The sequence below is a fragment of the Podarcis liolepis genome (assembly GCF_965112155.1).
Source record: "Podarcis liolepis genome assembly, chromosome: 13".
In the NCBI taxonomy this organism is placed as follows: Eukaryota; Metazoa; Chordata; class Lepidosauria; order Squamata; family Lacertidae; genus Podarcis; species Podarcis liolepis.
Window position 1 is genome coordinate 3,601,448 of NC_139573.1, and position 22,179 is coordinate 3,623,626.

The 22,179-nt window shown below is 47.9% G+C and overlaps 1 protein-coding gene across 1 annotated transcript in view; it reads right to left on the bottom strand.

The window, feature by feature from the left end:
* Positions 1-21,894, bottom strand: part of ACADVL (acyl-CoA dehydrogenase very long chain) — a 35,003-nt gene extending 13,109 nt beyond the window's left edge. The window contains exons 1-13 of the mRNA XM_083472639.1: positions 21,709-21,894; positions 20,813-20,891; positions 16,403-16,477; positions 11,169-11,241; positions 8,491-8,555; positions 7,863-7,997; positions 6,621-6,765; positions 5,249-5,378; positions 3,606-3,731; positions 2,817-3,015; positions 2,010-2,114; positions 934-1,020; positions 654-716 (exon numbers count right to left, since the gene is read on the bottom strand). Coding sequence (XP_083328765.1) covers positions 654-716; positions 934-1,020; positions 2,010-2,114; positions 2,817-3,015; positions 3,606-3,731; positions 5,249-5,378; positions 6,621-6,765; positions 7,863-7,997; positions 8,491-8,555; positions 11,169-11,241; positions 16,403-16,477; positions 20,813-20,891; positions 21,709-21,773 — 1,347 coding nt within the window. The 5' untranslated portion in view covers positions 21,774-21,894. The remainder of the gene's footprint in view (positions 1-653; positions 717-933; positions 1,021-2,009; positions 2,115-2,816; positions 3,016-3,605; positions 3,732-5,248; positions 5,379-6,620; positions 6,766-7,862; positions 7,998-8,490; positions 8,556-11,168; positions 11,242-16,402; positions 16,478-20,812; positions 20,892-21,708) is intronic.
* Positions 21,895-22,179: the final 285 nt, after the last annotated feature.

Here is a 22,179-nt window from a genome sequence, read left to right on the forward strand (position 1 = left end):
TACTGCCAGTTCCATAGATCAAAGTGGTCAAATGGGCATATAGGTGGTAGTAGTAGTAGTAGTAGTAGTAGTAGTAGTAGTAGTAATAATAATAATAATTTATTATTTGTACCCTGCCCATCTGGCTGGGTTTCCCCAGTCACTCTGGGCAGCTTCCACAAAGACCAAAAATACACTACTATGTTATACATTAAAAACTTCCCTGAACAGGGCTGCCTTCAGATGTCTTTTAAAGAGAGGATAGCTGCTTATTTCCTTCACATCTGAAGGGAGGGCGTTCCACAGGGAGGGCGCCACTACCGAGAAGGCCCTGTGCCTGGTACCCTGTAGCTTTGCTTCTCGCAATGAGGGAACCACCAGAAGGCCCTCGGTGCTGGACCTCAGTGTCTGGGCAGAATAATGGGGGTGGAGACGCTCCTTCAAGGATACTGGGTCTTTGAGGCCATTTAGGGCTTTCAAGGTCAGCACCAACACTTTGACAATCTTTGGTACAACAATCTTTCAGGTATTTGCTCGCCGTTATTAAAAAAAAGGGGGGGAAATCATTTTGGAAAGGAAAAGGGAATGAAAACCTGGAACTACGAACACTGTGGATGACAACTGGTGGTTTTGGACAAGGTGGTGGTGGAAGAGATTTCTCCCAACTGACTCACCTTCATGAAGCCCATTCCGCCCATGACCTGGATGCACTCGTCTGCAACAGTCCAAGCGGCCTCCTGGGCAAGACAAAAGGGAAAGAGGGGGAAATGACTCTGTCTTCTCAGGCTGTAAAATGGGCGCACTGAAACACCACCAGCAGCAGCAGCCGCCGCTAAGGGAGATGGTCAAAACAGAGGGACTTTGCCCATTAAAACAGGGGTGCAGCCAAACAGGTGACCGACAGACAAGGGGGCAAGGCCACCTTCCCCATTTCCCACCAGGCCCCTTTCTCACCGAGCCAAAGATTTTGCTGATGGCCGCCTCGATCTGGAAGTCGGTCGCTCCTTGGTCCATATTCGCGCTGATCATGTATGCCATGGACTGTAGGGAAGAGGAAAAGAGCCAAGGGAGTGAGATTCTGCTTCAGGGGTCAGCAAACTTTTCCAGCAGGGGGCCGGTCCACTGTCTCTCAGACCTTGTGGGGGGCCGGGTTATATTTTTTTTGGAGGAGGGGGAAATGAACAAATAACCCACAAATAACCCAGAGATGCATTTTAAATAAAAGCACACGTTCTACTCATGTAAAAACACCAGGCAGGCCCCACAAATACAGTGGTACCTCAGGTTAAGTACTTAATTCATTCTGGAGGTCCGTTCTTAACCTGAAACTGTTCTTAACCTGAAGCACCACTTTAGCTAATGGGGCCTCCTGCTGCTGCCGCTCCGCCGGAGCCCGATTTCTGTTCTGAAGCAAAGTTCTTAACCTGCAGCACTATTTCTGGGTTAGTGGAGTGTGTAACCTGAAGCGTATGTAACCCGAGGTACCACTGTAACCCAGAGATGCATTTTAAAGAAAAGGGCACATTTCAACTCACGCTGATTCCCAGACCATCCGCAGGCTGGATTTAGAAGGCGACTGGGCCGGATCCGGCCCCCGGGCCTTAGTTTGCCTACCCACGCTCTGCTCCATCACTGTTTTGAAAAAGTCTGCGTCGTAACAGGATGTGCTGAAACCAACAGCTTCTGGGTGCGTCCTGTTAATTTCACCTTTCAGTTTACAACCCTTTCGGGAATTCAGTTGCACTCATCCCCGCACCCCCGGTTGGCCACTGTGAGAACAGGAAACTGGGCTAGATGGGCTTTGGCCTGATCCCGCTACAGGGATCCTCTTGATGTTCTTCTCAAGTTGCTAGTCCATATGAAGCAAAGATTTAAAGGCGCGTTGCCAGGCTGGGGGAAGGTGGCGGGTCAGGACGGGCTACAGTCGGGGGGCTTTGGCGCTGAGCAGTGCGCTTTTTCGGCACGCCACAGCAGTTGGCGCATCGCTGCCCCAACCCCATGTGCTAGCTCACTTTCGCCTTTGCCCTCACCTCTGTCACGTATTGTAGAACTGCCATGCGAGCCAGTTTCTCCTGAATTCCCTCGAAGTTGTGGATTTTGTCTCCAAACTGGGTCCTGTTTGCTGCGTAGTTCACCTTTTTGGATAATAATAATAATAATAATAATAATAATAATAATAATAATAATAATATATTTATACCCTGCCCTCCCCGGCCAAGTCCTGGCTCAGGTCACCTAACACTGAATATAAATATAGTAAAAACATTAAAAAAACAAAAAAACCAGTAGATTAAAATATAAGTTAGAATACAGTTTAAAATGCAGCTTAAAATGAAGCCTCATTTTAGTGGTAGCCTATAGATCAAAGCCATAAGGGGTAAAGGTAAAGGGACCCCTGACAGTTAAGTCCAGCCGCCAACGACTCTGGGGTTGTGGCACTCATCTCGCTTTACTCGCCGAGGGAGCCGGCGTACAGCTTCCGGGTCATGTGGCCAGCAGGACTAAGCCGCTTCTGGCGAACCAGAGCAGCGCACGGAAACGCCGTTTACCTTCCTGCCAGAGTGGTACCTCTTTATCTACTTGCACTTTGGCGTGCTTTCGAACTGCTAGGTTGGCAGGAGCAGGGACCGAGCAACGGGAGCTCACCCTGTAATGGGGATTCAAACCACCAACCTTCTGATCTTGGCAAGTCCTAGGCTCTGTGGTTTAACCCACAGCGCCACCCGTGTCCCCCAGCAGATATAGGAACACGCTAAAACATCAAGCATTAAAAAAATTGGAAAGAGGGGGGTCCCTTTCCAACTCAACAAACCAAAGGTACTATGAGACTTACTCACCGCTTTGGTGATCAGGCCCCGTATGGTGCCGGCCATGGCAGCAGCCATGCCAAACCGCCCGTTGTTCAGGATATTCATGGCCACCTTGAACCCAGAGCCAGGGGCCCCTATGACATTCTCGACAGGGACACGGCACCCGTCAAAGTGGACCTCGGCCGTGTTGGACGCCTTGATGCCCATCTTCTTCTCTGGGGGTCCGCTGGAGGGAGGCGAGATAAATACCGTATTTTTCTGTGTATAACACCCCCCCCCCTTTTTGGGAACTTCAAATTAATAAAATAGGGGAAGATTACACAGAGTTGTTAATCTTTTTAGGGGGATGATAGGCCAGAGTTGCTGAGCTTTGGGGGGGGATTGCCAGTCCCCCCTATGCCCTATCCATGTATAAGACGACCCCCAATTTTAAACTTAAAAAATTAGGGAAAAAATACAGTCTTGTACAAGGAAAAATACAGTTAATGCGTTTTAACGTTTAAATGCCTGCAGGAAATTTTTCTACGTCGCCAAGCACTGACGATTAAGGAAGCACCTTACTGTAATAAGTTAGTGGAGAGTCCCCAATTTTAAATGTTCACGTACGTATGATTTGCAGGCATTCTTGTAAATTCCCCATTTTTTTAACGCAGAAGCTCTCAAGTTCAATCTCCAGTGAGCAGAGCCAGGAAATCTCTCCTCCTGTGCGTGGCCTGAGAATCTGGAGAGCAGCTGAGAGCCAGAGCAGGCAATACTGGCCCGGGTAGAGGAATAAGCCGAAGCTGGAGTGAGGCGGCTTGCTCCGATCCTACTCACCGTGTGACGCCCCCAAAGGCCCGCTCCACTATGAAGGCCGTGATCTTGTCCTTCACTTCCCCAGTTGCCTCGTCCCTTATCTTCGTTTTTGCGAAAACGGTGAATATATCCGCAAGGCCGCCGTTGCTGCAAGAGATTTGCCAGTCAGGATTCGCCGGGGGGGGGGGGTTGGCGCTCGTAACTGCAGGACCACAGGCAAGCCTCCAACCTCACATTTGAAGGTCTATATTAATATACTGTATTTTTTGCTCTATAGGACGCACTTTTTCCCCTCCAAAAATTAAGGAGAAATGTGTGTGCGTCTTATGGAGCGAATGCAGGCTCCTTGGCTTCAGCAATAGCAACGTGAAGCCTCCAAAGCGCAGAGGGAGCGCTCCCTCCATGCTCTGGAGGCTTTGCATTGCTATCGCTGAAGTCTGGAGAGCGAGAAGCGTCGGTGCGCACTGACCCCTCTCGCTCTCCAGGCTTCAGGGATAGCCGCCTGAAGCCTTCGGATTGCAGCGCGAGTTCCTGCTGCGCTCCGGAGGCTTCGGGTTCCTTTTGCTGACTCTCCCGGCTTCAGCAGAGAGGGAGAGCTGCGCAGCGCCCCTTCAGCCAAGCGGGAGGAGAAATGGAAGGGGCTCCGTTTCTCCTGCCGCTTGGCTGAAGGGGCGCTGAGCAGAGAGGGGGAGAATGTTTTTTCTTGTTGTAAAACAAGTTGCGTCCTGTGGTCAGGTGCATCCTGTAGAGCGAAAAATAGGGGGGGGGGGGATTCATCTAAAAATAATAATACAGGTCAGTAAATATATGTGTGTGTGTGTGTTAATACACATACACACATTGAGATAGATCGATATATAGATATAGATGATATATAGATATAGATATATAGATATAAAAACACATTCCTTTTTAACCAGGCCTTTGGTTGACCTGATCAACATCCCATACCCTTTTAAAATGTGGCTCTTTTGGGGGGCTGTATTATTGGGTCATTGCTTTTATTTTTATTTTTCACACTGTGATCTTTTTATGTGAACCTCCCTGAGACCTCTGGATATAGGGCGGTATATATATTCAATAAATAATAATAATAGTAGAATCATAGAAGAGTTGGAAGAGACCACAAGGGCCATCGAGTCCAACCCCCTGCCAAGCAGCAAACACCATCAGAGCACTCCTGACAGATGGTTGTCAAGCCTCTGCTTAAAGACCTCCAAAGTAGGAGACTCCACCACACTCCTTGGCAGCAAATTCCACTGTCAAACAGCTCTTACTGTCAGGAAGTTCTTCCTAATGTTTAGGTGGAATCTTCTTTCTTGTAGTTTGGATCCATTGCTCCGTGTCCGCTTCTCTGGAGCAGCAGAAAACAACCTTTCTCCCTCCTCTATGTGACATCCTTTTATATATTTGATAGTAGTAATATATGATCAAAATTACTACTATCAAATATATGTAGTAATATATGATCAAAAACGGCAGTATAAAAAAATATCCAAAATATACTGAGGAAGGGGGTGTTTTCCAAAGAGAAGTGTGGCAGGTTCAAGGCTCTTTTTGGTGAAATCTCTGCTCCAAGGTGGGTGGCAAACACTCCCCCCACCCTGCCCCAATCCGTGTCTCCTCCTCCTCCACCTACCCACCCAGGCTGGCCCCCAACTCACCTGATCCAAATCTTGCTCCCGTTGAGAGTGTAGTAAGTGCCGCAGGGGCTGAGTTCAGCCGTGGATCGGATGGAAGCCGCGTCCGAGCCGCTAGTGGGTTCCGTCAGGCAGTACGCAGCAATGGTCTCACCTAGAGGGGTTTATTTTATTTTATTTTTTATAAAGGGGTCGTCATGGGAATACAGAGGCACCCAAAATATGCACAGCCACCTTTGCCTACAAGGTCTGAAGCGGCTTCCAAGTTTTGTGCGATATAAGCATGCCTCAACCCTCGTGATCCAAATAACACAACCCGGATGGGAAAGAAGAAAAAATCCCGACCAGGGAAGAACGACAAACCAAGTTGATGGACTAGCCGAAATGGCCAAATTAACTGGAAAGCTCAGGAACCAAGAAGATAAGAACTTTTAAAAAAGAATGGGGGGGGTGTATATAATTTATTTCCCACTGTAAGCAGAGGAAACACTAGCAGGATTTTAATCTCACTTGCAAGGTAACAAAGACTATGAACACTTTAGTCCAGTGGTTAGCAAACGTTTTTAGCAGGGGGCCGGTCCACTGTCCCTCAGACCATGTGGGGGGCCAGACTATAATTTGAAGGGGGAAAAGAATGAATTCCTATGCCCCACAAGTAACCCAGAGATGCATTTTAAATAATAGGACACATTCTACTCTCGTAAAAACACACTGATTCCCAGACCGTCCGCGGGCCAGATTGAAAAGGCGATTGGGCCGGATCCAACCCCCTGGGCCTTCCTTTGCCTATCCATGATTTAGATGGATAAAAAATGTGGATAATGGACTGATATGCAGATGTAAATATTGACACTAGGACCCTTGGAAGGGAGGCAGTCATGAGATTCAGAGAGATCTCGCTACAGTCATACCTCGGGTTGCGAACGCTGCGGGTTGCGCGTTTTCGGGTTGCGGACTGCACCGAACCCGGAATTACCGGAATGGGTTACTTCCGGGTTTCAGCGCTCGGTTGCGAACATGCCTCCCTCAAGGATCACGTTCGCAACCAGAGGTATGACTGTACATGGATTTTGTTGAAAGTTTATTTCAAAAAATAAAAATAATAACACAACCCATCCTCGTGCACACACAAAAAACACGCAAACACCATGATGAAAGGGAATTTAGGCAGCTGAATGGCCCCACTGGGATGTTGGGCGGCGAAAGGGGGAACTTGTGAAGTGAGGAACCCTTGAAGCGGGGATTCACGCAGCAGGAGGGACCGTGTTGCAGGGTGCACTTCCCTCCCTCAACTTCCTTCCTTTGCCCCTTATTCTGCCCCCTCCTCCCCATTGCCTGCCACTGGTTATGATGTCTCTGCCCCTCAGCTCCCCCCCCCCAGGCCACGACCCCTTACCTGTTGCCAATTTGGGGAGGTACTTTTCCTTCTGCTCCTTAGTGCCATAGAGGAGGATGCCCTTAAACCCGATCGACTGGTGGGCCCCCAAGGTGATGCCCACCCCCAGGTCGTGCATGCCGACGAGCTCCACCATTCGCGCATACTGCGGCGGGAAGAGAGAAAAAGAAGGAGTCGTCGGCCGCGAAGTATTCAAAGCTCTCTCTCGCGCCTCTGAGCATGGTCAGAGCACATTTTTCTCAGTGGCGAGAAAGCTCAGCCTTCCTCAAAGCAGGAAAGCCACCCCCATCCCTGAAAGGACAATGTCTGAGAACATTCCATGACATCACAGCAACTTGACCAATGGCTGCACAGAGCAGCAGGAAATCCCTCTAAGCTCACAAACCTCCATGTCGTTTCCTTCCTAGGCATAGCTGTCAACTTACAGATTTGAAAATAAGGGACCAGCAGCCAAAATAAGGGATTTTAGTCAACCAGCTGAAATACGAAGTTAAAAGGGACCAGATAATTTGGGAGAGCAGTGCCGGGTTTTAGCCCTTCGTTTCCAGAGGTTGCTGCTCAAGACACCAGCCGATGAAACACTGCAATTAAATAACTACAAGCAGCAACCACTTTTCGCGCAAAACGATGTCCAAGCTATGAAGATGCTGCTGCAGTTCTGTATCTTTTCTCTCGTGCTCCATCTGCAGCTCTCAATTCCACCAGGCGGGGCAGGAGGAGGGGGGGGAATAGCGCCCGAAGTAAACCCACAGATCAGACCATCTACACTAGTCTACTACTACAAATCTATGGGAGAAGCTCTTGCGGTCCTTCCTCCGCTTTCCCCCTCTATAGTTAGCCCTTGGAACACCTGTCTGCGCCTCCTCCTCCTCCTCTCTCTGAACTGCTTTCTCTATGGTTGCCCTCGCTCTCCTCTCAAGGCTCCTCAGTCCCAGCGGGGAGGGGTTCCCGGGGGCCGAGGCTGGTGAGAGGAGGCCGGAGGGGGGCGGGCCAGGCAGCCAAGCAACACAGTTGGAGCCTCCCTCCTCCCTGGCCGGCAGGGAGGGAGGGAGGGAGAGGAGCTGCTTCCTTTGAAACCCGGGAAAGTTAAGGGACATCATCAATAAGCAGCGGGACATGGCGCTGGGATAAGGGAGTTTCCCGGCAAATACGGGACGGTTGACAACTATGTTCCTAGGCTTCCCTCCGAGTCTGGTAGCATTTAGGGGAAGGATGGGGGGGGCGCCAGCCCTCAAGCCTCACCTGGGTGTTGCTGAGCCCCAGCCCGCCGAGCTCGACGGGGATTTGCAAGCCAAAAGCTCCCAGCTCCTTGAGGCCTTCCATGGTCTTGTCCTCCACTTTCTCCAGCGCATCATTTTTGGCTGGGTCGTTCACCTCCTGGTGGAGAGAGGGAGGGAGGGAGAGTCAGATGATGGGAAAAGCATCTATTTAAACCAGGGGTCAGCAAACTTTTTCAGCAGGGGGCCGGTCCACCGTCCCTCCAACCTTGTGGGGGGCCGGACTATATTTTTTGGGGGGGAGGAAATAAACAAATTCTTATACCCCACAAATAACCCAGAGATGCATTTTAAATAAAGGGACGCATTCTACTCATGTAAAAACACACCGATTCCCGGACCTTCCGCAAGCCGGATTGAGAAGGCGATTGGGCCGGATCCAGCCCAAGTTTGCCTATCTGTGATTTAAATCCATTCTGCGTTTCCCCTCACTGTTGGGAATGCGTCCCCCAAGGTTCAGACAAAACCTGCCATTTCTCCTCAATTCCCACCCACATAATTCTGGCCCTGCCCTAATAAATTATTATTATTATTATTATTATTATTATTATTATTATTATTATTAAGACAGATGCCATTCTGGGAGTCCTCACCTCAAAGAACCGAGAGACGGGGCCCACCAGCTCTCTCAGCGTCTGCGCTTGATCTTCATTGAGAACTGTAATAAGAGAAGGGAAGGAAAACATCAGCCCCTGCTAGCCTGCTAGCCCTCCTAGCAAACTGCTTTTCCAAACCCCAACATGCACCTTGCGGCGGAACCAATTTGGATTTCCTTGCCTCCTTCTGCTTTTTAGACTCTCCAAGCTTTTCCCATCTGAGATCATAGAATCATAGAATCATAGAGTTGGAAGAGACCACAAGGGCCATCGAGTCCAACCCCCTGCCAAGCAGGAAACACCATCAGAGCACTCCTGACATATGGTTGTCAAGCCTCTGCTTAAAGACCTCCAAAGTAGGAGACTCCACCACACTCCTTGGCAGCAAATTCCACTGTCAAACAGCTCTTACTGTCAGGAAGTTCTTCCTAATGTTTAGGTGGAATCTTCTTTCTTGTAGTTTGGATCCATTGCTCCGTGTCCGCTCCTCTGGAGCAGCAGAAAACAACCTTTCTCCCTCCTCTATGTGACATCCTTTTATATATTGGAACATGGCTATCATATCACCCCTTAACCTCCTCTTCTCCAGGCTAAACATGCCCAGCTCCCTTAGCCGTTCCTCATAAGGCATCGTTTCCAGGCCTTTGACCATTTTGGTTGCCCTCCTCTGGACACGTTCCAGTTTGTCAGTGTCCTTCTTGAACTGTGGTGCCCAGAACTGGACACAGTACTCCAGGTGAGGTCTGACCAGAGCAGAATACAGTGGCACTATTACTTCCCTTGATCTAGATGCTATACTCCTATTGATGCGGCCCAGAATTGCATTGGTTTTTTTAGATGGCTGGCTGGATTCTCTTAACTGCACGCCAAGCCACGTGTTTTTAATATTCATTTGGAAGCCGCCCAGAGTGGCTGGGGAAACCCAGCCAGATGGGTGGGGTATAAATAATCAATTATTGTTATTAAGGAAAAGGGGGCAACTTAGCCCTGCACACCTAGAGTTGGCCTTTCCTATCCTCAGCCAAAGTTCTTAGACTTAAAATGCAAACCCACAGACCTCCCTTTGCCTTGCCCTTTACGGAAGAAGGAAGCGAGATTAAGAAATTTGTTTGGCTAGTTCAGGGGTCAGCAAACTTTTTCAGCAGGGGGGTCCCTCAGACCATGTGGGGGGCCGGACTATATTTTGAAAAAAATAATAATGAACAAATTCCTGTGCCCCACAAATAACCCAGAGATGCATTTTAAATAAAAGGACATATTCTGCTCATGTAAAAACACGCTGATTCCTGGACCGTCCGCGGGCCGGATTTAGAAGGCAATTGGCCTGGATTTGGGCCTAAGTTTGCCTACCCATGGTCTCTAGGACTAGGTCAGGCATCCCCAAACTCGGCCCTCCAGATGTTTTGGGACTACAACTCCCATGATCCCTAGCTAACAGGACCAGTGGTCAGGGATGATGGGAATTGTAGTCCAAAATATCTGGAGGGACGAAGGTTGGGGATGCCTGGACTAGGTCAAAAATGGGCCGCTGATTGAAGTGCCTAGGCCTCAGGAGGAAAGTACAGGAATTGAGGTAGACCCAGGACTCAAAATGAAGGGGGTCTTGGGCTGGGTTTCTGGCAGGTGTATGAATTGCTATTATAATAATAATATTATTATTTGCATTTCCTTTCCTTCTGTATATAATTTTATTAAGTTTTCAGTTTTACAATTTAAAATACCCATTCTACATCCTTAAGATACCAATGATTTCCCTTTCTTCTCTTTCCATGGTTCATTTTACATATCACGAATCCCTGCATATTTCACAAAAACGACACCATTCAGTATTCCATTATTGCACCCATCAAAACTTGTTTACACTGCTGAATTGATCTTAATGCTGCCAGCGTTTCCAGCTGTACACAATTATTTCCCATATAGTCAATCAACGTTTTCCAGTCTTCTTTAAAAGTATCATCTTCTTGTTCTCTCATTCTATACGTCTGCAAGCTGGGCATATTCTGTCAACTTAAGTTGCCATTCTTCTTTGGTTGGGACCTCGCTCGTTTTCCATTTTGGGGCTAACAAAGGACGGGCCGCAGTAGTGGCATACATAAATAACCTTTTATGACAGCTGGGAATTTCAGTCTGAATTACAGTGGTGCCCCGCAAGACGAATGCCTCGCAAGACGGAAAACTCGCTAGACGAAAGAGTTTTCCGTTTTGGAGGTGCTTCGCAAAACGAATCTCCTATGGGCTTGCTTCGCAAGACGAAAATGTCTTGCGAGTTCCTGCGGCCCCCCCCTTCCCCCCTTTTTTTAAGCCGCCAAGCCGCTTATCAGCTGATCCGATAAGCCGCTAAAAGCCGCTAATAGCGCTAATCCGTCAATGGGCTTGCTTCGCAAGACGAAAAAACCGCTAGACGAAGAGAATCACAGAACGGATGCTTTTCGTCTTGCGAGGCACCACTGTACTTTTAAACATTTTTTTCAATTCATTATGAATCATTTCCCAATAGTCTTAACCATTATTATTATTATTATTATTATTATTATTATTATCATCATCTACATGCTGCCCATCTGACGAGGTTACCCAGCCACTCTGGGCAGCTTCCAATGAACTAAAACACAGTAATACATCAAACGTTAAAGTCCTCCAACCCATCTCCTCTCCAAGCCCCTGGTGTTTACCTGAAGGGTAAGGGAAGACTTGTTCTGTGTTGACCTGGCCCTTGAACATCCCAACGGCAAATGACTTCGACTCCTGGATGGAGAACAAGAGGAAGAGTTGCAACACTTGGGGCTTCTTAAATTTAGAGGAAATGCAAGTGAGAGCCGGCACGACGGAATTTGATAAAATCATGCATATCCCAGAGAAAGAAAGAAACGTTTTCTCCCTCTCTCACAGCACTAGAAGCTGAATGTTGGAGGTATTCAGGACAGATTAAAAAGGAAGCCGTTCGGTAAACAATGCATAGAAACTCTGGAACTCCCTGCCACTGGAGGGAAGGACGGCAGCCAACATGGAAGCCTTTAAAGATGGATTAGACCAACTCAGGGAGGACAAGTAGTCAGGAGGGCTCTGGAGGCAGTAATACCGTATTTTTTGCTCCATAAGACGCACCTAGTTTTTAGAAGAGGAAAACAAGAAAAAAAATATTCTGAACCAAACAGTGGAGGTTTGGTTGATTTTTGTGGTTCATGCTGTGGCCACAGACATGTGATCTGATGGTGAATTTGGGGTGACCCAATGCAAAAATCCTGAGGATCCATGTGGATCCATGATTTGTAACCACGTTTTTGCGCTATTGCGGCCCCACGCAACAGTGGGTGCGTGATTTTTTTGGTGCAGGCTGTAGCCATGGACATGCTATGTGATCTGATGGTGAATTTGGGGTACCCCAATGCAAAATTCCTGAGGATCCATGGGCTTTTACCTCCCCACTCCCAGGCAGCCTCCTTTATCTCTAGAGTCCCTTATCTCTCTCCTGATCCCACCGATCAGCTGTTTCCTTTCAACACTCCCTTCCCTCTTGTTTGCCTTAGTGTCTTTTTCTTAGCTGGAACAGTTTTTTGCTCTTCCTTTTCTTCTCATTTCTCTCCTTATTGCTTTGGTCTTCCTGTTTCCCCCCTTTGCAAGTTTACTGTCTTTACCACCACCCTCCCAGGCAGCCTCCTTTATCTCTAGCGTCCCTTATCTCTCTCCCCGAACCGATCAGCGGCTTTGTTTCAACACCCACTTCCCTCTTTCAAAAAAAAAAAAGCATGATCTGCTTTTTGCCGCTGGGCAATTCAGCTCCAGGGACCACGCATTCGCTCAATAAGACGCACAGACATTTCCCCTTGCTTTTTCGGAAGAAAAAGGTGCGTCTTATGGAGCAAAAAATACGGTACTTCTCAATATTGGTTGCTGGGATGAGATAATGGCATAGGCTGTGAGGCTATGAGTGGGAGATGAAGACAACCGATGGAATACAACTGGGGAATGTTGTTGTTGTTTAGTCGTTTAGTCATGTCCAATTCTTCGTGACCCCCTGGACCAGAGCACGCCAGGCTCTCCTGTCTTACACTGCCTCCTGCAGTTTGGTCAGACTCATGCTGGTCACTTCAAGAACACTGTCCCACCATCTTGTCCTCCATCGTCCCCTTCTCCTTGCGCCCTCCATCTTTCCCAACATCAGGGTCTTTTCCAGGGAGTCTTCTCTTCTCATGAGGTGGCCAAAGTCTTGGAGCCTCAGCTTCAGGATCTGTCCTTCCAGTGAGCACTCAGGGCTCATTTCCTTCAGAATGGAGAGGTTTGATCTTCTTGCAGTCCGTGGGACTCTCAAGAGTCTCCTCCAGCACCAGAATTCAAAAGCATCCATTCTTCGGCCATCAGCCTTCTTTATGGTCCAGCTCTCACTTCCATACATCACTACTGGGAAAACCACAGCTTTAACTATATGGACCTTTGTTGGCAAGGTGATGCCTCTGCTTTTTAAGATGCTGTCTAGGTTTGTCATTGCTTTTCTCCCAAGAAGCAGGCGTCTTTTAATTTCGGGACTGCTGTTACCATGTGCAGTGATCATGGAGCCCAAGAAAGTAAAATCTCTCACTGCCTCCATTTCTTCCCCTTCTATTTGCCAGGAGGTGATGGGACCAGTGGCCATGATCTTCATTTTTTAATATTTCACACCAAAAGCTGCATCTGCTTCTGTATATGGATTAATGTGAAAATGAGGGTGAATTGTTGGTCTTTGCAAGCTTCCCCTAGGGCCCGGGGGCTAGCAAGCTAGGATTTTCTTTTCTACGGAAAACTCGTATTTGGACTATCATCTCGTTAAAAGATCTGAAAGACTGCTGCGCCTAACTCAAACGAAAGAGAGCCCAGAGCTTGAAGATAAAACTGTGGAATGAAGGGAGGGCAAGCGGAAAATCAACCAATGGATAACAAGACGGAATAAAAAGGCCTCTTGCAGGTTAATAGACATACGGACTTGATAAATATGATACACCAGCGATTGCAATGATAAGACAAAGGTTAAGAGCGGAATTATGAAACTGGAAAAAACAAGAGAAGTGAAAGAAACTTTCTCCCGACAGCCAGAACATGGGAAGTCCCATTAAATTTTTTAATTTGGAATATATAACTGGCTTTATTTTTTTGTATTATGATTATGCACGGCTGACGAAGCCCGGCAAGGCAAAACAAGGTATTATTCCGGGAATCTTTGTCACGTTTAAGTTCTTTCGACTGACACCGGCATACAGCAACTATATTTTGCAAAGGCACATGTTAAGATCTTTCGTGTCCTTCGTCTGATACCTGCATTCAGCAGCTGCATGCAACAACCGTACTTTGCAAAGGCAGTTGTGGAACATTACAAAGAAAATGTAACGGGTATGGGGTTGCTCGTGCGTAAGTTGCCGCCTCTCCTGGCTATGTTGCCTTGCTAAACCTTTCTGTCTGGACAGCCCTTCACTTCGTGGCTGCCTCAGTCGCTAGCAGAATCCGTCAGTGGGCGTTTCTTAAATCTTTTCCAACATAAAAGTTGTTTGACACCCAGTCTCCTCCTACTCTCTCTGCGCGGAAGTCTCCTGCGCAGGGTGGGCATGGGTAGCGGAGGACCTGTGCTCTCCCCGCTGGTGTCCGGTGAAGAGTCCTGGAGCCCTCTCGCCGATTCCCCCATCAGCCCCTCTATATCCCTGGTGTTACGCTGATTTGCTTCCCCATCTGCGGAGCTGCCTCTCTCCCTGCTGGGCCCTCCAGCATTATTTGAGAGCCTTCCCTCCGCCTCTAGCTCCGATGTCAGTTCCCTGACAGAAAAGTTCCATCTTTTGCGAGTACTGCTCCTTAAAGTTGTTACGTTTGACACTTGTATGCGCTAAGACATACGTAGAACACAAAAAGCTTCCATTTGGACAATTACGTACATAAGAAGTGATCTATTTGCATTTCCTGTTCTAAATGTTGGTCCTTAATTGCTTCTACTCAATTAGATACAGTGGTGCCTCGCAAGACGAAAAGAATCCGTTCTTCGTCTAGCGGTTTTTTCGTCTTGCGAAGCAAGCCCATTGACGGATTAGTGGATTAGCGCTATTAGCGGCTTTTAGCGGCTTATCTGCTGATCCGATCAGCTGATAAGCGGCTTAGCGGCTTAGAAAAGGGGGGGGGAGGGGAAAAAAACCGCAGGAACTCGCAAGACATTGTCGTCTTGCGAAGCAAGCCCATAGGAAATTCGTTTGGCGAAGCACCTCCAAAACGGAAAACTCTTTCGTCTAGCGAGTTTTCCGTCTTGCAAGGCATTCGTCTTGCGGGGCACCACTGTAATGTGAAAAGAGTTATGTTTATATGATGTATAAAGAATTTATATAGTTAAACACAGCCAGTTACGTTGTGGGTATATTTGCATTATGATGTGGCAAGATTTGATTTGATCTGTTACCAATTGGAATGTTATTAATAAAAATTATGTATAGATATAAAAATATCGGTCGCTGGAAGCCACAGGAGGAGGGAAAAGGGCTCTTGCGATCGGATCCTGCACATGGTTGGCCACTGTGAGCACAGGATCCTGGGCTGGCCGGGCCATGGGCTTGATCCAGCAGGTTTTCCTCTCATTCTTAGGAATCTGGCGGGAAAGGCACATGCATGGCCTGCATAAGGTCTCGGGTTCAAATCCTGCCCCCTCCGTGAAGGGCTTGGAAGAAGCAATCAGAGACCCTGGAGAACCAGCCAGCCAGCCTGGACCAGAGGGCCTCACTCTGCGTAACAGAAACAGCCCATGTCGGTCCAGGTGCTCCTGCGGTAGCTCACAACCGACAGCCGCATGCAGACCGACATAAATTTAAACCACGTCTCCCTCTGCAAAGGAGAATAAAGGCAGGGGAGATATTAATACCAGCCAACTTTTGCCGGTGCAGAAACGCCCACGCGCGTACGTTTTGGAATTATACCTGCCCTATAATTAGCTGCCAGGGCCGTCGCGCTCACACCCTTATCAGCCCATTTAATTATATTTGTTAATTTGCATTTAGCTATATTTTTGGAAAACGGCTCCGCTGTCGGAGGGAAAGTTGCTTTTGACGCCAGTCGCTGGAAACCACAGGAGGGGAGAGGGTCTTGTGTTCGGATCCTGCTCGGGGGTTTCCGATAATGTGCACCAGGGTGGACCCGGCGAGAACAGGGTGACGGCCTAGGTGGGGCCTCTGGCCTGATCCGGAATGGCAATCCTTATGTTCTTCCTGTTGTTGTTTAGTCATTTAGTCATGTTAGCCTCTTCGTGACCCCCTGGACCAGAGCACGCCAGACCCTCCTGTCTTCCACTGCCTCCCGCAGTTTGGTCAATCTCATGCTGGTAGCTTCGAGAACACTGTCCAACCATCTCGTCCTCCGTCGTCCCCTTCTCCTTGCGCCCTCCATCTTTCCCAACATCAGGGTCTTTTCCAGGGAGTCTTCTCTTCTCCTGAGGTGGCCAAAGTCTTGGAGCCTCAGCTTCAGGATCTGACCTTCCAGTGAGCACTCAGGGCTGGTTTCCTTCAGAATGGAGAGGTTGGATCTTCTTGCAGACCATGGGACTCTCAAGAGGCATTTAATTTAAAAGGCAGCCTTTCAAACAGTTACGTCCCAAAACACTTGGAGGGCCTTGCCTAGGCAGCCCTCTCCCCCACCACCCTCCGAGCACAGAGAATGAATGTTTGTGAATACCCCGTAACATCCTGGAAGCTCAAGGCAGTGGGGAGATCAGGGGTTTGCACAGCAATAAACGACTCCGATTTTTCACGACAGCATTATCCCTCGAAATTGGGGTGGCAGGTCAGAGAACCAGACCACCACCTAAGCCCATCTTTGTTTTTCTGAAAATTCAATTCAATCTGCCGAATATCTTCCCCACCATCAATTCCCTGTCGTCGTCCCCGCCCCAAAATAGGAAAAAAGCACCTACTGCAATTAAAGGTTTCTTTTCCGGTATCGCTTGGGAAACTGCGTCGGACTTAGCACTCGATTTATCCAGCACGGCCTGCAAAAAGCAACAAGAACGTTGTTTGGTAATTTCCGGCTAGAGAAATTATATATAAAGCTTTGTTGACTTATCCACCTGCTGACCAGTCAACAGAAGGACCTCGGCCGAGAATCAAAGCAGAATGGGATGTTTTTAAAAAATTAGATGATGAAATATGTTTCCAATGATTACTCTTGATTGAACATAGACTAAATTCCAGAGTTAAGAGAATGGTCTTCCGTAGAACAAGAACGGACGCAGAAATTTTAAGATATGAGAAGTTAGGAAATGCATAGAAGGGAGTCATTAACAAACCAGGGAATAAAACCAGAGATTAGGTGTGGATAAGAAAATAAGAGTGGCAAGGAGAAATTGATCAGGTGAAGATAAAAGGACTTCTTACTGGAAATATATGTTTATAGTAATGTCGATGATGGTTTGTATTTCTTAAACTGCATGTCTTTGATAAGGTTTTTCGTTTAACTTTCTTTCCATTTTTTCTTCTCTTTTCTACTTCTTTTCTCTTTTCTCTTTTCTTTTTGTGTGATTTTTTTCTTTCATAACAGAATTATGTGTTTGATTATGTGTAATTTTTAATGTGTAAATAAAGAGAATTAATTTTTTAAAAAACCCACACATAAAGCAGGTATCTCAGGCCTGGGTATTTTAATTGCCAACTCTTCTCAGCCCCGTATACCTGATACTGTATACTGTTATCAGTATACCTGATACAAACAGCCTCGGTCCAGTATCCCTGAAGGAGCTTCTCCACCCCCATCGTTCTGCCCGGACACTGAGGTCCAGCTCCAAGGGCCTTCTGGCGGTTCCCACATTGCGAGAAGTGAGGTTACAGGGAACCAGGCAGGGCCTTCTCGGTGGTGGCGCCCGCCCTGTGGAACGCCCTCCCACCAGATGTCAAGGAAATAGACAACTACAGTGGTGCCTCGCAAGACAAAAAGAATCCGTTCTGTGATTCTCTTCGTCTAGCGGTTTTTTCATCTTGCAAAGCAAGCCCATTGACGGATAAGCGGATTAGCGGCTATTAGCGGCTTATCTGCTGATCGGATCAGCTGATAAGCGGCTTAGAAAAAGGGGGGGGAAGGAAAAAAAACCAGCAGGAACTCGCAAGACATTTTCGTCTTGCGCAGCAAGCCCATAGGAAATTCGTTTTGTGAAGCACCTCCAAAACGGAAAACTCTTTCGTCTAGCGAGTTTTCCGTCTTGCGAGGCATTCCTCTTGCGGGGCACCACTGTACAGTGGTACCTCGGGTTAAGTACTTAATTCGTCCCAGAGGTCAGCTCTTAACCTGAAACTGTTCTTAACCTGAAGCACCACTTTAGTTAATGAGGCCTCTTGCTGCTGCCGCGCCACCGGAGCCCGATTTCTGTTCTCATCCTGAAGCAAAGTTCTTAACCCGAGGTACTATTTCTGGGTTAGCGGAGTCTGTAACCTGAAGCGTATGTAACCCGAGGTACCACTGTACCTTTAGAAGACATCTGAAGGCAGCCCACTGCGGATTGCTAAAGTGCTTCCCACAAGGATCACGTTCGCAACCCGAGCATCCACTGTACTATGATTCAGCCTGCCCACTGCTGGGAGCAGGGAGCCGGTCCTCCGGCCAAACCCGGCACAGTCCCTCTTACTGGTTCAGACTGGAGCCGAACCTGAAATCAGCCCTGCAGTGGGAAGGGGACTGCAGAGGAAAATCCTGGCGGGATCCCAGGACGGCCGGGGCACTTGCTGCTTTGTTCCAGGAATTCCAACACGGCTGGGATGAGCAATCCTCCTTTTGCAGCCACATCGCCAGGGCGCCTGGGGCTCAGCTGGTGACAGCTCACCTTTCCCCTACATACTTCCCAAATCGGGGATTAAGTAACCTGACCTTTCCCCTAGAAAATGCCGCATGGAAGTCAGGGAGGGAAGGATATCCAGGATAACACCTCGATTTGCAGAACCGGCAGGGCTGCAGGTGACACACAATCCCTGCGCCACATCCTCTATTTATCTCCCGCTTGGACTACTGCAATGTGCTCCATGTGGGGCTACCTTTGAAGGTGACCCGGAAACTGCAACTAATCCAGAATGCAGCAGCCAGACTGGGGACTGGGAGCGGCCGCCGAGACCACATAACACCAGTCCAGAAAGACCTACGTTGGCTCCCAGGATGTTTCCGAGCACAATTCAAAGTGTTGGTGCTGACCTTGAAAGTCCCAAACAGCCTCAAAGGCCCAGTAGACCTGAAGGAGCATCTCCACCCTCTTCGTCCAGCCCAGACACTGAGGTCCAGCTCCGAGGGCCTTCTGGCGGTTCCCTCCCTGCGAGAAGCCAAGTTACAGGGAACCAGGCAGAGGGCCTTCTTGGTGGTGGCGCCCGCCCTGTGGAACGCCCTCCCAGCAGATGTCAAGGAAATAAACAACTATCTGACTTTTAGAAGACATCTGAAGGCAGCCCTCTTTAGGGAAGCTTTTAATGTCTGATGTATTACTGTATTTTAATATTTAGTTGGAAGCTGCCCAGAGTGGCTGGGGAAGCCCAGCCAGATGGGCAGGGTATAAATAATAAATTATTATTGTTATTATTATTTGTACGAAATCAGCCTTTTAAGCATAGCAGCAGCTAAACTTTGGAACTCCCTGCCTATTGACGCCAGGCAGGGACCTTTTTTGTGCTCTTTTCCGGGCAAAGTATAGACAGGCAGGCAGGCATATGATAGATGATAGATAGATAGATAGATAGATAGATGAAAGTTTACTTTCTCTGCCCCTTTTTCTCCCCACTTCTATTTTCCCCCAAACCCCTAACAGTAATGTTTCACATTCAATGTATGAAGGACTCTATGAACTGAGAACAGATGCTTTAGGTACTATTGCTACCAAGAAAATCTTCTAATAAAGCAATTACCAAAAAACCATTTTTGTTTAGGCAAGCCTACCCAGGTATATGGAATGTTTGCACGTGTTTAAAAAAAAATTAAGCTTATTGCTGACCTTAATTGTTATCCAATTGCTTTAAACAGCCGTTTTAAAGCGTTTTTTATTGATAATTTCACTGTTCCGTCATCTTCGTAAACCGCTTTTTGTTCTACAAGCAAGCAGCGTATTTACAAGACAAAATAATATACGCCTGGAAGTGACAAGTTACAAATCCGTCTGGTTTGAGGTGGTGGAAATGTGTAGCTAGATTCCACCATGGTGGGGTTGCAGCTGCCTCTGGGGTGGAGCGTTTATAACAAAAAAGGGGTGTTCAAAATGCATTTTTTGTGGGGTGGGCAGTTAATAGATGCCAGTTGCAGACATTTGGGTGAGAAAGGGTTGCCTTTCAACCAAATCCTAAGGACACACTCTGACTTCAAAGCACTTCAACTGGGGAAATAAAACTTTGGCCTCCCTGTCATGGGAACCTGAAAAGGGTTTGGGGAACCAGGCATTCAGAATTTATCTACAGTGGTGCCTCGCAAGACGAAATTAATTCGTTCCACGAGTTTTTTCATCTGGCGAATTTTTCGTCTTGTGAAGCACGGTGTCGGAAAAGTTTTGGAAAAGCTTCAAAAATCACCAAAAAACTCAAAAAAGGCTACCACACTGCGTGCTATGAGTTGCTCCTCGAAGTCAAGTCGCAACTGTATTAACGGTGTTAAGAAAAAGGAAACAAACTTGCAAGACGTTTCCGTCTTGCGAAACAAGCCCATAGGGAAAATCGTCTTGCGAAGCAGCTCAAAAAACAAAAAACCCTTTTGTCTAGCGAGTTTTCCGTCTTGCGAGGTACCACTGTATATTCTTTTTCCGGGGTGGGGTGGAGAAGATGAAAGGAATAAGTGAGGCCAATAGCTGCTGGGGTTCTCAATGAGCATAACGGGGCTAGGATAAAATCCGCCTGACTTTCCAAAGCTACTTTTGTTTTTAAATCCACCATGCTCCTAGGCCTCATGGAGAAAGGGATATTGTTGTATTGTTTTTAACACTTTACTGGAAGCCGCCCAGATTATTATTATAACTTAACCTTACTCAGTCCCCAGAAAGCGTCAAGCCCAACAAAGGGTGTTGCAAGAATAATTGAGATTAATGAGTGTGCAATAGGCATTCAGCAAATTAGGGTAACGATGGAGGAAGGGCTAAAAAGGTTCACAGACCTGTTTTGCCAGCACCCGAACCAACAACCGTCCCAAGCCACACGGCCCACAAATCCTTACCTTTTTTAACCTCCCCCCTAAAAAACAAAAACAAAAACCCATTCGTACAACCATCAAACTGCAAAAGCCCCTGGGCCCGATCCACCAGAATAAGGGATTCCCATTAAAATAAAGAGGCGTAACTAGAAATAGACTCTGCCCCCCCCCAGCACCCCCAAAATACCTCCGCAGTCTGCGTAGCATAGTGTCTCCTTCCATTTGGGTGTGGAGGGGGGTACGTCAAAGCCGGGAGCCCACCAGACCTGGGAAGGGGGGGAAAGCAAGGGGTGATTCAGGAGAAGAGGGTAGTTTAGTGAAATTGATCCTGAACTACCTGGCCAGGTAAAGTGGCTGTGGTTGTAAATACATATAATTTTATTTTTTTAGAAACAGCCAAGTTTCTAAGGGCTTTTTGCGGGTGTGGGGCAGGGGTCCCCAATTTTGTTTTTAGGGCCCCCACCCCCTGGTTTCCTTAAACCCATCCACACTACCCCCACCTCACTACCCTATAGAAAGAATTATTCAGAAGAACAGCCCGCAGGACCGACTTACGAAGGTAATAACACAGTAAAGTTCGAAGCAGCGACGAATAATTGTATGTTTGTTCAAAGTCCAGTTAAGACTCTTCCGTTTAATCCCTTCCAGTTCAAAGTCAGTGCTTTTTTTCTGTAGGGTACGCATACCCCTAAACATATTGTGAATCTTTGTACTTTGGTCCATTTACTGTACTTAATTCCCCCAATTTGAACTATAAAATTGAGATTTTCTTGAGTTAAAATGAGAGTACCCCCAAAAATCCCCCCCAAACATTATTTAAGGAAAAACAGCACAGCTGTCTCCTTTCGCCCCCCAACAGGTAACCCCACCGTCCCGTCCCCCCCATAAGGAATCACTTATGGGGTCTTGTAACCAGACACTCAATATCTCCCCACCACCCTCTGCACCCCTAAACCCCTTTCCCACCAGCCCCCACCCCCTTCCAAAGCGCCCCACACTCATATCCCCCCCAAAAAACCACCAACCCACACCCAGCAAAAGGCAACTTTTCCTGCCCCCCTCAGGATCATGGTCCAGACTCACCCTGGGGGGCTGCTCAGCCGCAGCAGGCTCCAGCAAAACTTGGGGGGCAGCCTCAAAGTCTGCATGGCTGGGGGGGTGGCTATGGGACCGGCCTTCCTCTGCCTCGGAGGTGCTTGCAAGTTTCTGTTTGCCTGCTTCTCCCTCTTGCTCCTCCCCTCGCCTTATGCAAGGTCATCAGCTCAAATATGTGTGTGTGGGGGGGGGGAATAGGGCTAATTACTTCCTGCCCCACCCATGGCCCCGGGGCATGCTGGGAGTTGTAGTTTTCTTCCCCCATGGAGACGTGGCTTTCCTTTCCAGGCCAGCAGAGGAAGAAAGCATATTTTTTTGGGGGGGGGGGGGTTGGAGAGAGTTGGCCTGCCCTGAGCATATGCAAAGTGCATTTCTTCCCCCTGCTAATCTAGGGCTTTTGCACCCCTGGGTGCATTTATTCCTTTACTGCAGTCCTTCCCCCCCACACACACCCAGAAA